Source organism: Microtus oregoni, unplaced genomic scaffold, assembly GCF_018167655.1.
Source record: "Microtus oregoni isolate MIOR12 unplaced genomic scaffold, Mior012 000014F_ref0000157, whole genome shotgun sequence".
NCBI classification, from domain to species: domain Eukaryota; kingdom Metazoa; phylum Chordata; class Mammalia; order Rodentia; family Cricetidae; genus Microtus; species Microtus oregoni.
The window spans coordinates 1,885,011-1,898,527 of record NW_024543073.1 but is presented as its reverse complement, the minus strand read 5'-3'; the positions used below and the strand labels follow the sequence as shown (position 1 = coordinate 1,898,527).

General features: G+C 41.2%; 1 protein-coding gene across 1 annotated transcript in view; it reads right to left on the bottom strand.

Annotated features, from left to right (window-relative positions):
• Window positions 1–13,517, bottom strand: part of Itga2 (integrin subunit alpha 2) — a 100,018-nt gene that overhangs the window by 20,360 nt on the left and 66,141 nt on the right. The window contains exons 16-23 of the mRNA XM_041663744.1: window positions 11,450–11,589; window positions 8,702–8,853; window positions 6,542–6,652; window positions 5,757–5,839; window positions 5,218–5,359; window positions 3,975–4,067; window positions 3,432–3,508; window positions 3,263–3,346 (exon numbers count right to left, since the gene is read on the bottom strand). Of these exons, the coding sequence (XP_041519678.1) occupies window positions 3,263–3,346; window positions 3,432–3,508; window positions 3,975–4,067; window positions 5,218–5,359; window positions 5,757–5,839; window positions 6,542–6,652; window positions 8,702–8,853; window positions 11,450–11,589 (882 nt within the window). The remainder of the gene's footprint in view (window positions 1–3,262; window positions 3,347–3,431; window positions 3,509–3,974; window positions 4,068–5,217; window positions 5,360–5,756; window positions 5,840–6,541; window positions 6,653–8,701; window positions 8,854–11,449; window positions 11,590–13,517) is intronic.

Here is a 13,517-nt window from a genome sequence, read left to right as displayed (position 1 = left end):
AGACCCATAAATATTTGGACTTTTTAATTATTATAATCATAATACAAAAGTTAAAAAAGTACCACATGTGAATGAATGTTAGATTCCACAGTCCAATGTACTTTTCTGTGATGAAAACAACTCCTCTTCAAATCATACCCCTTCACTATCTTTCTGAGCAGAGCCTATGGGTTTATCAGTTGTCAAGTTTTTAACATAGGCATAAAAGTATCGCTTTAGAATTGACAGTTGCATTGGCCTCCAGACCTCTGTTACATTGGCAAGGGTGTTGGAAAGGTGGACACTCCAGCTTTGGTGGTTGGATTGGCTCGGTAAGTCAAGGTTTTTTTTCCACTTGCTGTGTGTAGTGCAATGATGGGAACCAGCTATTAGCTCCTGCAGTATTCATTAATCATGCCTCTCCAACAGGGCGTGCATTTGTTTTACTAATCTTTCTCTAGTGTTCGACCAACTCAAATAGTTGGCAGTGAATTTGGAGTGGATTTAATTTGTTTCCATCATTGCAAAACCACTCTTAAAATCCAAAGATTTAATTTGAGATCTTGGCCATAAGATTTAGGATTCATAACTAATGCCTGTAAGTATATAGTGTCCAGCCAGAGGATTCCCCAGGAAACTCTGTGGATGTGGGTGAAACTGGAGGCCTTCCATTTTTTCACTTATTCCTGGTGCCTTGAGGCTACAGTCCAACCAGGGCAGCTTCTGTTCACTGTGTGGAGTGAGAAGGACCTGAAAGCTAGGGTAGGATTCTGAGAAGTGTGACGCTTGTCTCTCTATACATACCAGGGGAGAGTTTATCCAAATTATAGGATGTTCAGTTCATTTACCACAAGAATGGACTAGACATTTTCTAAGACAGAATGTTTTCTATCCTCAGGGCACCCTGTCTCTTTCTGTCTTATCTCTTTGTACCTCTCTCTCTCCTTCTCTTCCTATCTCTCTCTCTCTTTGTCTGCCCCTGTCTCTCTCAGTCTTTTAAGAAAGTTCTTCCAAAATTTCAAAAGGAAAATCTGCTGAATATATGTGGTAGTTGTCAAGGTTTTATGTGTATGAGGGGAAACAATGGTGTGTCAGCCTTGTATGGAAAATGGGAAAACTGACTAGGAATTGAAATAGAAAACTCAGCTACGTGTGCATGAGTTATCCTCATTGCCTTCCAGATGTTTATGTAAGCCCCTAAACACAGCCAACTCCTAAATTGATTGATAGGGTCTGCTTTTTGTATTTTAACGAGATCTGTCACTTTTCTACTTTCTTACATAAGTTTCCTCTAGAGTACTTAAGGGTTACAGCAGCAGCAATCTACATCCAGGAGGATCCTGTTAAAAAATAATTCTATTTACATTTATTACACACATAGAACTTGATGGCATAGTATACAATATTAAAGTGGCTATCAAGGGACATGATGAGTAAGTGGGGACTTTTCTCAAAAGTTTACAGAATGTTAAAGCCTTTCTTCAGTATAGTTTTTGATGGTTACACAAGCAAAAATGTGAAACAACTTAGTATCTCATGACTGCTGGGATGGCTGCATGAATTATGATTCATCCAGAAACAGAATAAATTAGATATGTATATCCTACTATATAAACCACATTAATATATGAAAGAATTTTTTAGTATTTTTCCTTTAGTAGGTAAATTGTTGGTGTGTGTGTGTGTGTGTGTGTGTGTGTGTGTGTGTATGTGTGTGTGTATGTGTAACTTTGTACATAAAATAACTGTTTGGACTGAAGATATTCCAAAACAGTCTTCTTAGTCATTTGTGGGGACTGTCATCAAAGTGTTAAAGAAAGAAAATCTCACTTTTCATTTTGTGTCTTATTATGATGTTTGCATTTTCCAAATACATTCATGTAATTCTTTAAAAAAGAGAATCATGTGGGGGAACCACCTGATTGTAGGATCAGGAGTCATGTCTTTAAAATTTTTACCATATACCTTAATATTTTAAGACATAGACTCTAATACTAGAATTCATTAGAATAAAAATTACAATCACATAAAATACATGGCTAAGATGTTAGTAAAAGTAAAGTCCTGTTTTAATCCTATATTTATTCCATGTGAACATTCCAGAAAAAAAAATAGACTCTCACTAAATGGGTCTGAGAAAATGCAGACTTCTTTGCATTAGAAGAAGAACGTTCAGGTGATGTGGCAATAAACATCACCGTAGCTTTGCCACCAATTACTTATTTTATCCAAGAGAGATGTTTTTTGGAAACTCGAGCTACTGATACACTTATCAGGTTGGATAACTTGGGCTATGCATCGTTTCTGTGGGTGCCTTTGAGACTCACTGGATACACACGTGTTCTTTTTCTCTTTGCTTATGTGTCTCAAGCTTCAAACAGGGTAGCATGAGTTCCTAGTCAATTTTATTTTGTGATTTCATGAACAGCTGTGTGCTCTATACTTTCATGGACAAGGCTGGCAAGGCAGGAGTTAGAGTATGTGGTTGCCCATATACTTACTAGGAAATGTTTTCAGGGGTCTTAGTTCAGAAAGTGAGTTTATCCTATAACACCTGTAGGGTTTGTGTGTTACCCATTTCCCAAGAGACCTGACTTTTGGGACAATTCAAGCTAACTGGTGTTGGCTGGTAACATTTTAACCACTGTCCTCAGCTTGACCTGCCTTGGAAGGCAGAAAAGGAAATAGGAAAGAAAAAGGAATAAAGCCTGGCTTCATGGATGACTTCTTTTGGAAAATCCCTCATTTCCTCCTGATTGGAAGAAAACCATCAGCAGTCACGTCTGGGGTTTTCCATAAAGAAGCTAGTCTTGGTGTAGTTTCCATATCAGCTTATTGAGTACGAGACTCCATTTCTTACTTGTTGTGCCCCTTCAATGTCTAAAGCATAATGCTGGGGACTTCCATGGCCAAGAACAGGTACCTTATTGACATTCAGTACCATACAATGAAGAGAGCAGTGAGAAGTGTTGGTAACTCTCAAGGCCTCCAAGAGTCTGTTTCAGCATCTTGGAACAGATTTCAGGTACCTTCCCACCTTCCGGGCATTGACCCATGACATTGGATAGAAACATTTTTCCTCTGGTGCTGTTCTGAGTCAATAAACCTAAAAAGTTCATGTGCTCCTGGGCATCAGTTTGTCTGTATATTTCTAATCTAGTTGACAAGTAGGCACTAAATTTTTGCGCTAAGACTGAGCCAATTGTGGACTGTAGTCATGAGCTCAATGATCTATGTACCAGGGTGTAAAAAGCTACCCGCCCGTCTAGCAGACTTTACATACCGGGTTAAGTGAAGTTCGGCATCATACAGAAGAGGGATCTTGAGACTGACCAAATTGTCTGCTTCATTTGCTTCTTGGCTCTCACTATCAAAACAAGTATTAGAAATTACTTAAAAAGAAATTTTATAAAATTTCCTGGGCATAAGTTTATGATTGCCCTGTGTCTTACCTGAAGGCCTGGAAATGGATGGTTGCCTGATTCTGGAGGTTTTGAAAGTTGAAGTCGAAGTTGATGGTAAAAGTCACCTAAATATGACATTAAAATTCATCATCTGTGATGTTTTAGACCAGGACAAAAGTTCCCCAGCCAAGTGTGACTCTGAATTTCATGTGTTAAAATTTTAAGTTTGTAGACCGCTTGTGTCCCCCTTGCTCAGAGAGCAGAGGTCGACTCCTATCAGATGTTCAGGCCATCCGGCTATAGTTGTCGGATGGTCAGGCTTTGTGGTGATCTGATATTCACTTACAGCACTGCGACCAATGTTGGCCAACACAGTCACACCAAAGAGCATTGCATATTGCATGTGCGCTTGGAAGGAGGTGCATGAAGAAATGCTACTTTGGCAAATGATTTAAAGAGAATAACCCCAGTGAGGGAACCCCTTCCATATGTGGCTGGTTGCTGAGTGATGTTTGTTAAATGATGAGGCCCGGTAAAGACAGAGAGTACCCTCAGGTGTGGAGAGCCAGGGTTAGACGAGGCAAGCTGTACCTGCTCATCACTCTTTAAGGCAGGATATCCCACATCACAGGTAACAGATTTCTGCGATGAGCCCACCTGGCATGTTACTTCTGTTCCGTCGACCTGAAGAGGACCAAAGAAGTGGAAATTAACTAAGTGTGTGTGTGTGTGTGTATACCCACATTGAAAAGTAGACAAGGACATCTTAGCAGTGATATTGGTTTCTATTGGAATAGAAACCAATTGCTCTCAAAGACTTGAATATCTTGTATTAGCCAAGTGGTTAAACATGTTGTTATTATTGCCAACTCTAAAGAGACACTCAAGAAGGTAAAGGATTAGGGAAATGTGCACTAAGATGCAAATCAATGTTTGTATTTCAGAAGCATATATATCTTTAATATAACATTCAGAAACCTTATATTTAGTAATACTTTTTTCATAATGTTTTTGAAATGCATATTTTTAAAAGAAAAAAATACACATTTGTGTTTTACATAACTAGCAGATTTTGCCACTTTTCCTCAACTCATTTTGTCTTTAATGTAAGGGCTGCTGTCTGGCGCAGGACATTTAAACATGAAGTCAGCACAGGCTTGGAACTTTAAATCTATAAAGTTCACAGTAACTTGGAATATACAGAAACTTTTTCATATCCTTTAATCAAGCAACCCAGTTGAAAAATAGCTTTTCCCTTTTCTTCTTATTCTCGTGTCATGGCCGGAGAGCAGAGGAATCAGCAAGGGGCTCTCCTGGTTAAGTGTATTCCTGCTTTAGTGATCAGGTCAGCTCGATAGAATGCTTTTGCAGGAATGCACCATCCTGGCACCAGAAGTCGCAGCATTGCAAAGCCAGGACTACGCGGTGGGACTGGATGCCACTGAGCAAGTGCATCACATCTGTCCAGCACAGGACAGGCGGCCTCCTCACAGCATAGAAGGCTGGAGAAGTTGTGAGCTGCCACTGCCAAGGCCTGGGGTAAAGGAAAAAGTGACCCTCGCTGCAAACAGAGTCGCCCTAGATTCGGAGCCAGACTGCATTCTCAGGAGGCTTCACTAACTGGAAGCCACAAGGTAGGACTGAGCATGCCCAGGCCGTGTCTGAGTTTTTCAGACAGTTTGAAGGACCCAGAGGTTGGAGTATCAGAGACAGCGAGTGGCAGAGAGGAAGGGGCGAAATGCTGTGTGGGGTGGTTAGTGGGAGTGTGGGGAGGCTGGGGGGCAGCAGAGATGAGTATGTGTTTGTGTTGGGGAGGGGTGGGTTCCTTACATACCGGCATGGAAAAAGAAGCAAAAAACAAGTTCTCGGTAAACTCAGCCTTGACAGCAGTATTGTAGGCACTTTCTCCTCTGTTCCTCAGTGTCACTGAAACCGTTAACCTTTTGTTCTGGTTGCTGACAATAAAGGGTTGGTTTCTGTTCAAAAACAAAAAGAGAGACAGATAAAACCACTGAAGCTGAAACTACCCCACCGTCCAAAACCTTTCTTGATTCAAGAAATTCCTTGCATTTACTTGATGATTATTTAATAACAAAAGACTTTCTTCATAGTAAAATGATGCTGGCAAGTAAGCAAATGATGCTGGACTTCATCCTTGGTAGCTTTTAATTATTGCAGGAAAGGGAAATGCTTAAAGCCAGCAGTTGGTATTTCTCATTTCTTTACTCTTAGGAGAATGATAGAAGTTGCAATTCAGTTTTAAAATGTCTTAACTATACTCTGAAAACCTCCTCTGTAGAAAAACAAACCCCAAATTTTGTCTTTAATTAAGCACTGAAATGCGCCCTGCACACAAAGAAAGAGGGAACATACTGAGTGGTTGGCAGCTGCTGGACATCCAGGAGCAGGTCAGAGATGCAAAGTCCGTCGCTGCCACATTCTTTATAGAAAGGGATCTACAACAAACAAAGGCATCATCCTCTTTGGATACTCTTGGGTTGAAAACGAAATATAAAAGAATGTATACAATGTCATCCTGTTTGCCTAAAGGCCAAAACCATGGGAAACCAACGTTTTAGAAGCTTGTGTATAGTTAGCAAATTTTTAAAGAAACAAATAATGGCACAATACAAGATTCAAGATGATAGTTTGTCTGTTTGTATATTTGTTTTTATTTTGAGCCAGGGTTTTTCTGTGTAGCTCTGGCTATCCTGCAATGTGCTCTATGGATCAGAATGGCCTTGAACCCAGAGATCTGCCTGCCTCTGCCTCCTGAGTGCTGGGACTAAAGACCTGTGCCACCATGTGTAACTTGTAATGGCTTGTTAATGGGGAGTTAAGTTAAAATAGATATAATGGAGAGAGACAAACAACTTCACAGGCATCTGAATTTTTAAGTGAGTGTTGAGCACAAGCAGTTTGGCCCGTTTTATTCTTTATTTCTTCAAGAAGCATTTGTTGAATGCCCGTGGTGGCTTGACACCTCTTTTGGGGCCAGAAACAGAGTGTGGAAGAAGAAATCTCTACTTTGTGGAACTGAAATGCCAGAGAACTGTGGGCATTATTACATTTAGACTGCACCCTTAGCACCTTTATCCCCACAGCAACTATGGAAGCCGTTAGCCAACCTCGACTTGGGAAGGGCAAGGCACACTCACGCTGAAGACTTTGACAGTGTCAGAATAGGCTTCAAGGGCAGGGCTAGTGCCAGGGTTTTCCAAACTGATGTCGACTCGCAGATCCAAAGGGTTGACCACGTCAGAGGGCTTCTAAAGATGGGAGGAGGGCGATGATAGATTACTTAGTCAGAGGAACTTAAAAACAAAGTCTGCAAATGTGATTATAATTTAAAGTGCCATCAGTTACAGAGAAGAGGTTTGTTCTGATGACCAAGACTTCCTCTTTGGTTCCAATTCAGAAACCGAAGGTGACTCAATTACAGTAAAAACCTGAAGCAGCAGTTCTTCCTGGGATGGTAAATAATCTCATTATTCACACATGAGTAATTATAAGTATTTGGATGATACATCCTATGTCAGTGCCTAGCACTTGGGTGGTCTTGCTTCTCATTCCTAGTGTCTTCTTTCTTCTTTCCATGAACACTGTAATTACATGGGTAACTTGATCCCATATTAGACAAGGTCAGGAAAGAATGGAAGCCAAGTTTCTTCCCTGTTCCTTCTCCTCCCTCCTTCCTGTCTGGTCTCCTCACCTACCTCTCAACCTTTTGTTCTCCCCCACTCCTAGCTCCTTCTCTTCCCATGTGTGTGTGTATCCCTGTGTGTTTGTGTATACACCCATGTGCAGGTGTCTTCTTCTGTTACTTTTAAGATATTATTACAGAGTTGCTGGGGGAAATACTTCATATAGCTTATAAATACGTTTCTGGGGGCTGGAGAGATGGCTCAGTGATTAAGAGCACTGACTGCTCTTCTAGAGGACTCGGGTTCAATTCCCAGCACCCACATGGCAGCTCACAACTGTCTAAAGATCCAGTTGCAGGGGATCGGATACCTTCATGCACATAAAATAAAGTTAAATAAACCATAAAAATTAAAAAAAATAAGTTTCTGATTGGAAAGTTACTCCTAAGAAGCATGTTTCCTACAGGAAAGATTTCCCACATCAATGTGAACTCTAACAATTATGACCTAATAGAACAGGCCATCTTTACCACATACTCCACCATCATTTACCTAGTGCAGTGGTTCTTGATCCGTGGTTCATGACCCCTTTGTGGGGGGTCACTTAACAGATATTTGCATAACAATTTATGATAGTAGCAAAATTATAGTTGCAAAGTAGTCATGGAATAATTTTAGGGCTGGGGTCAGCACAGCATGAGGAACTGTATTAAAGGGTTGCAGCATTAAGAAGGTTGAGAACCACTGACCCAGGGTAAAGCTGTATTAGAAACCACTTTTGAGATTTTCAGTTTTATGAGCTTAAAATGACTACACAACTTTTACTTGATGGGTAATGGAGAGATCACCTGATTAGTCATTTAAGAAAACACTGTCTTTCAATTTTTTTTAAAAAAACATTTATTTAATGAATCTATTTATTTTCTTTATTCAATGTGTGTGTGGAGGGGTGCCATGTGCCCATGTACATGTATGTGTGGTATATCTGTATATAAGTGTGAAGGCCAGAGGATGACATCAGATCTTCTCCTTCATCATTGTCTCTAGATTACCCCAGAGTTAGGCTGGCAGCCAGCAAGCCCTGGACACTGTCTTGGCTCTGATGCTCCCAGCCCCAGGGTTACAGACACTCATAGAGCCAAACGTGGCATTTTTACATAAGTGCTGGAGTCTTTAATTCAGGTCCCGGTGCTTATGCAGCAAGTGTCCTTACCAGCTCAGCCATCTCTCTAGTCCCCAGTGCTTGCTTACCAGCTCAGCCATCTCTCTAGTCCCCAGTGCTTGCTTACCAGCTCAGCCATCTCTCTGGTCCCCAGTGCTTGCTTACCAGCTCAGCCATCTCTCTAGTCCCCAGTGCTTGCTTACCAGCTCAGCCATCTCTCTAGTCCCCAGTGCTTGCTTACCAGCTCAGCCATCTCTCTAGTCCCCAGTGCTTGCTTTCTTTAACAATCTTTTAGCCCATTTAGTTGCACACCCTAATAAAACGTAATGTCCCTAACACATATAAAGTCAGAATGTGACCATAAGTATTAGCATAACAGAAATGTGTTTCTTGTCCAAAGAGCTAGACAAGAAATGCAGCCATCTTCTAACATATAACTCCCATTTTAAACTTCCTGGATTCATGAGTTGCTTGGAAGAAAGTGGTGGAGAGAGGTAACCCTGAGGTCTCACCTGTATGCTAATGTCATATTCAGAACAGCTCTGTGTTTGGGATACAACCATATTCTTCTGCAGGAATCGTTCACTGTTTTCTCTAAATACCCCCCTGGAGGTCACTCTGGATGAATATCCGTCTGCATCAAGTGTCATGTTATACAGGATGGCTATGATAAAATCACAAAGAAATGCGGCAAGTGAGCGCTGAAGACAAAAACAGCCTTGCTTTAATGGACAAAGCCTGATATCGAAAAATTGCAGAGACGGCAAGTCATTTGTCGTCTCGTGATTCGGTCTACGTGAACACAGACCAAAAACAAAAATGAGCCGAGAAATACAGCTTGCAGCAATGGAAAACAACAACAGTTACACTTGCCTCAGGAAATCTATTGAATAAACCAGGAAAACGGATCCCTTTCCTGTGTTTTGGCTTCATCTACCATAGCATGGGGCACACACAGGGAAGAGCTGTCGTTATAGAATGCCTCCAGTTGAACACACCCTCATATGCTACCCACTCTCCAATAAACCCGGACACTGCTGCTACTGTTGAGAGAGCAAGCTCAATGAAATGAGGCAGAATAATTGGCATGGGTTCACCCAACTGAGACAAGTCAGAGCTAAGATCTGAGTAATTTTGAAATGGAAGTTCATGTTCTTCTATTCCCACGCCATTACGGGGACTAACTGTTATTATAAGAGGTAACTGTGATCAGATAAAAGAGCGGATACAGTGTCTGATGTGTTCTAGAAGCTTGCATGGAGAAAGACACGCAACATGGCTGCTCCAAGGTTTGAGCCAGATATTCTTAGGCTGATCAGTAATCCTACAGTGCATGGCCTCATTTACTTTGAGCACTTTGTCTACCCTCTTTGGTTTGCTGTTTCTCTGGCAATTAGAAATTATTAATATCAACTCAGGAAACTGGAAATGGAAAACAGCTGTGTGATGAAAAATGATGACCTTAACCAAAGTCTAAATAGTCAGACCAGAGTCCTTTAAGAAAGTCCACAGGCCACACGCCAGAATTTCAGCTGCTTACAGAAGCCGACTTATTTGGAATTACTTTATCAGACTTATTCAATATTTTAAAGTTGAGTGTACCTCCTAAGACAATATATATCTATGTTACCTTTAATATCCCCATTAAAGAACCTTGAGGAATTTTTGTGCTTCAATGACTTAAAGAGATAAATAATGATATTGAAATATGAAAGAATTGAATGGGCAGACTAAAAGTAAATGATAAAAAGTATGGAAAGGAAAACCTAATAACAGGGTCTAGGTAACTGTCAAAAGGACAAAATTAGCACACTTTGTGTACTTTTTCTTTAAAAAGTAGCTTGATAAAAATAAATATGTAGTTTCATAGGTCATGCAGTTTTAAAGATGGGATTTTGTTCTTTTGCACGGTTATTGTCAAACAACAGCCTGAAAAATTATGACCAGCTTGTCAGTGTAGACCTGAACACAGCAAGATAAAAGAGCCAAAGGTAAGAGTTCCCAATGACAAGGAAAGGCCCAAACCCTCACCAGCCAATCAGTGGGAAGGGACTTCTCTACAGGTACAGGTTTTTCAGTATGTGCCAAGAGAATGTATGAAGAACATTCAAAATGTGGAAGACGCATAAGGCATATACGTGCTTTAGGGCCAAGGTAGCTGGGCAGCCAGCCATGTGTGTCAAAGAACACATTTTCCATTTTAATCTTTTGAGCAGCCTAAAAATGTTTATATGGTGGCAGTTTTCAGCTTAACTATGATGGCTACTCAGATGGATGTGTGCTCCAAGGCAGGCCTATGAGGTATGCCATTCAAAGGTGGGTCAGTGTTTGAACACCTGAGAGTCAGGGAGTCCGGAAGCTATGCCAGTTATGAATCTTACTTTGGCTTCTCTCCTTGCTCACGTATTTCTTGATACTAATTATGACAAACTACTGACCTGACTGTTGTCAGCCTTGAAGTTAATTTACTTGTAGTTTCATTAAGTGCCACTGGGAACTAAGAGTTCCGAAATAAAGAGCCGGGGTCTGATGGAGGAGGGATTAGAATCCATAGATTAGCAAGGGAAAACAGGCAGCTTTTCATGAAGTGTTATTTTGCTTGCTGTCTCTGGAGGATGCTGAGATAACAGAGGTAGTTGTTTGGTTAGGAATGGAGTCAAAGAGGATGCAACAGCTCACCCAGGTCCTGCGAGATGACGTGTCTCTGTAGGAGAGACAGGATGAGAGTTCCTGCTGACATTTGCCCACTGTCCTGCCCGTTCTTTCTCCCTCCCAATGAGACACACTGCAGACTCATACTATGGAAACGGTAAAGCTATGGGTACAAGTTGAATATTCCTTTCTCTTTTTCCTCTTCCCAGATAAAGGGATAATACTCAGTGCTCTTACTAAACACACCTATGTAGGCAACGGCATAGGCAGTAGGTGACTCACTCATTTAGAACTTGCCATAGCTCAATGAAATTCATGTGTGCTGAAGATCTCCGGAAGGGACCCGTGTGTTGGAGAGACTCAGGCAGAGCCCATGATTATGCCATAGTGATTACAGTCTTCTGCAGCAAAATGCCATCAGCTGGAGCTGTGCAAGGATGCTCCAAACAAACTTTCCACACCTAATGAGCTACTCTTAGGTACCGAACGCATGGTAGTTTAAGCACATCCAGTAAAGATCCTAATTCCTTCTAGTCTGCAGGCCAAGACCTCTAGCTAACGATGCAGAGGCAAAGCCATCCCCATCGGGCTATTTTAGGATCACTCACCCACTCGATAGTTTTGCCCAGTAGGTTTAAACGTTGCGCTGAAGCAGAGTTTGAGGGTTATCTTAGCATCCTTGTTGAGCAAAGTGATTTTGTCCGGAGTGAATAAGGCTTCTATAGCCACATCAGCAATGCTTTGGGACCTGAAAGACATAAGTGGAAACACATGCACCTCTCTGCATACGCATGAACTTCTCATAGGGGACCGAGGTCCAGTATTGTTGAATTTTTCTCTCCACTATCTTAGACTTTGAGTAGCTTTTCCTATTTGAAAGCAGAAGATAGCAGCAGGGGTCAATGGATTTTTGTTGGTAACTGGAGCCTGCAGAACATATATTTAAATAACACTTGAACCCACCCAGAATAGAAACCAGAAACTTGTTTGCAAATGAAATGTTAAGTCAGGGCCCCTCTGTCTTCCCCCTGAGGTCGGTACCACTCTCGTTTCTTGAGATGGCAGGAGAGAGACAAGGTAGGAAGATGGAAGGGCCAGAGCTGATGAATATTGCCATGTCCTGTGCCTTGCTGCCTCTGTGGTTAACATCACCTGTCCATGATGGTGGCTACTACCACGAGGGCAGAATATGACTGACGAGTCCATCACTGATGCCAGAGTTTTCTGTCCTGATGTTCCCTTTGTATACCCGAGACAGTCTTATTTGCTCCTGCAACACTGGTGTGAAGTCGAACAAATTCTAGTTCCATTTTATTAACGAAAATGGCTGAGAAACAGATACCTGAAGGCTGACTACTTCACTGGGCACTTCTCAGTGAGGAAACGGAATCTACAGTCTGATCCCTCCCTTACTGGATTTTGAGCTTCACCATAATGATTTCTGTGTACACTTTCCACTATTTATAGGGCAGCAAGCGGTGATTAGACATATCACCCTTTGGAAAAGTACCACAAAGAGACCCAGACAACATTTGTTTTGATTTTCAGGTATCACCAGAAGACCGTTTCAAAAGTTACTATGTATCCATGATGTCTCTTAATATGCAGCCATGATGCATCTATTAAGAAAATGTAGCATGGCTAATGCTTAATTCAATTTTAGCACAGCTATTTGAGGGACCGAACATTCATCCTAATACAGATGACATTGATTTACATGTTTTTACAAATTTACTGGACATTATTCCTAGAGTTATCCAGAAAAAGCAGTTCAGCACTTCGTAGGAATGTGACCACAGAATGTTAGCTTAGCTTGACTAGTCAGCTCAGCACATTTACTTGAGTCCGTGTGTGTTGACTTTTCTGAAGAATCAGATACACCTTTTAAAACAGAAGCTTGGTTGCATCACTGACTCAACAATGCCACAGTATAAGTAGATACAAAGGCACCACATGGGAAAGCCTGCCTTGAGGCTTACACAGTGTCCCTGGCTGCCAGGTATGTGCTTTGATACATTATTTTAAATGAAGCCACATAACCTCTGTAACATTCCTAGCATGCCATTCTTTAATTATTTTAACTAACTTTATTCAGTAAATGCATTTTCTAGTTTCTCAGTCTTAAAGCTATTATTGGCTTTCCATATAACAGTTTCACTTTTCAAAAAAATAGCATTAGCCGGGCGGTGGTGGCGCACGCCTTTAATCCCAGCACTCGGGAGGCAGAGGCAGGCGGATCTCTGTGAGTTCGAGACCAGCCTGGTCTACAAGAGCTAGTTCCAGGAGAGGCTCCAAAACCACAGAGAAACCCTGTCTCGAAAAACCAAAAAAAAAAAAAAAATAGCATTTTACTCTTGAAAAGCACAATTCACAGGTCTACAGAGTAGCATCAGACTCAGAAATCATATAATGTCCATGGACTGTTTCTATTCCCAGTATGTCTGGACAGTAAAGCATATATTTTCAACAGAGAAAAATGAATGTATGAGTATTCTTGACTGAATAATCAATTTCTTTTCAATTCCACTATCTCACCAGATCATAGACCTAAGTTTTGTGTGTATGTGTCTAGTTCTCTCTCTCTCTCTCTCTCTCTCTCTCTCTCTCTCTCTCTCTCTCTCTCTGTGTGTGTGTGTGTGTGTGTGTGTGTGTGTGTGTATAGGTACATGTATGTAT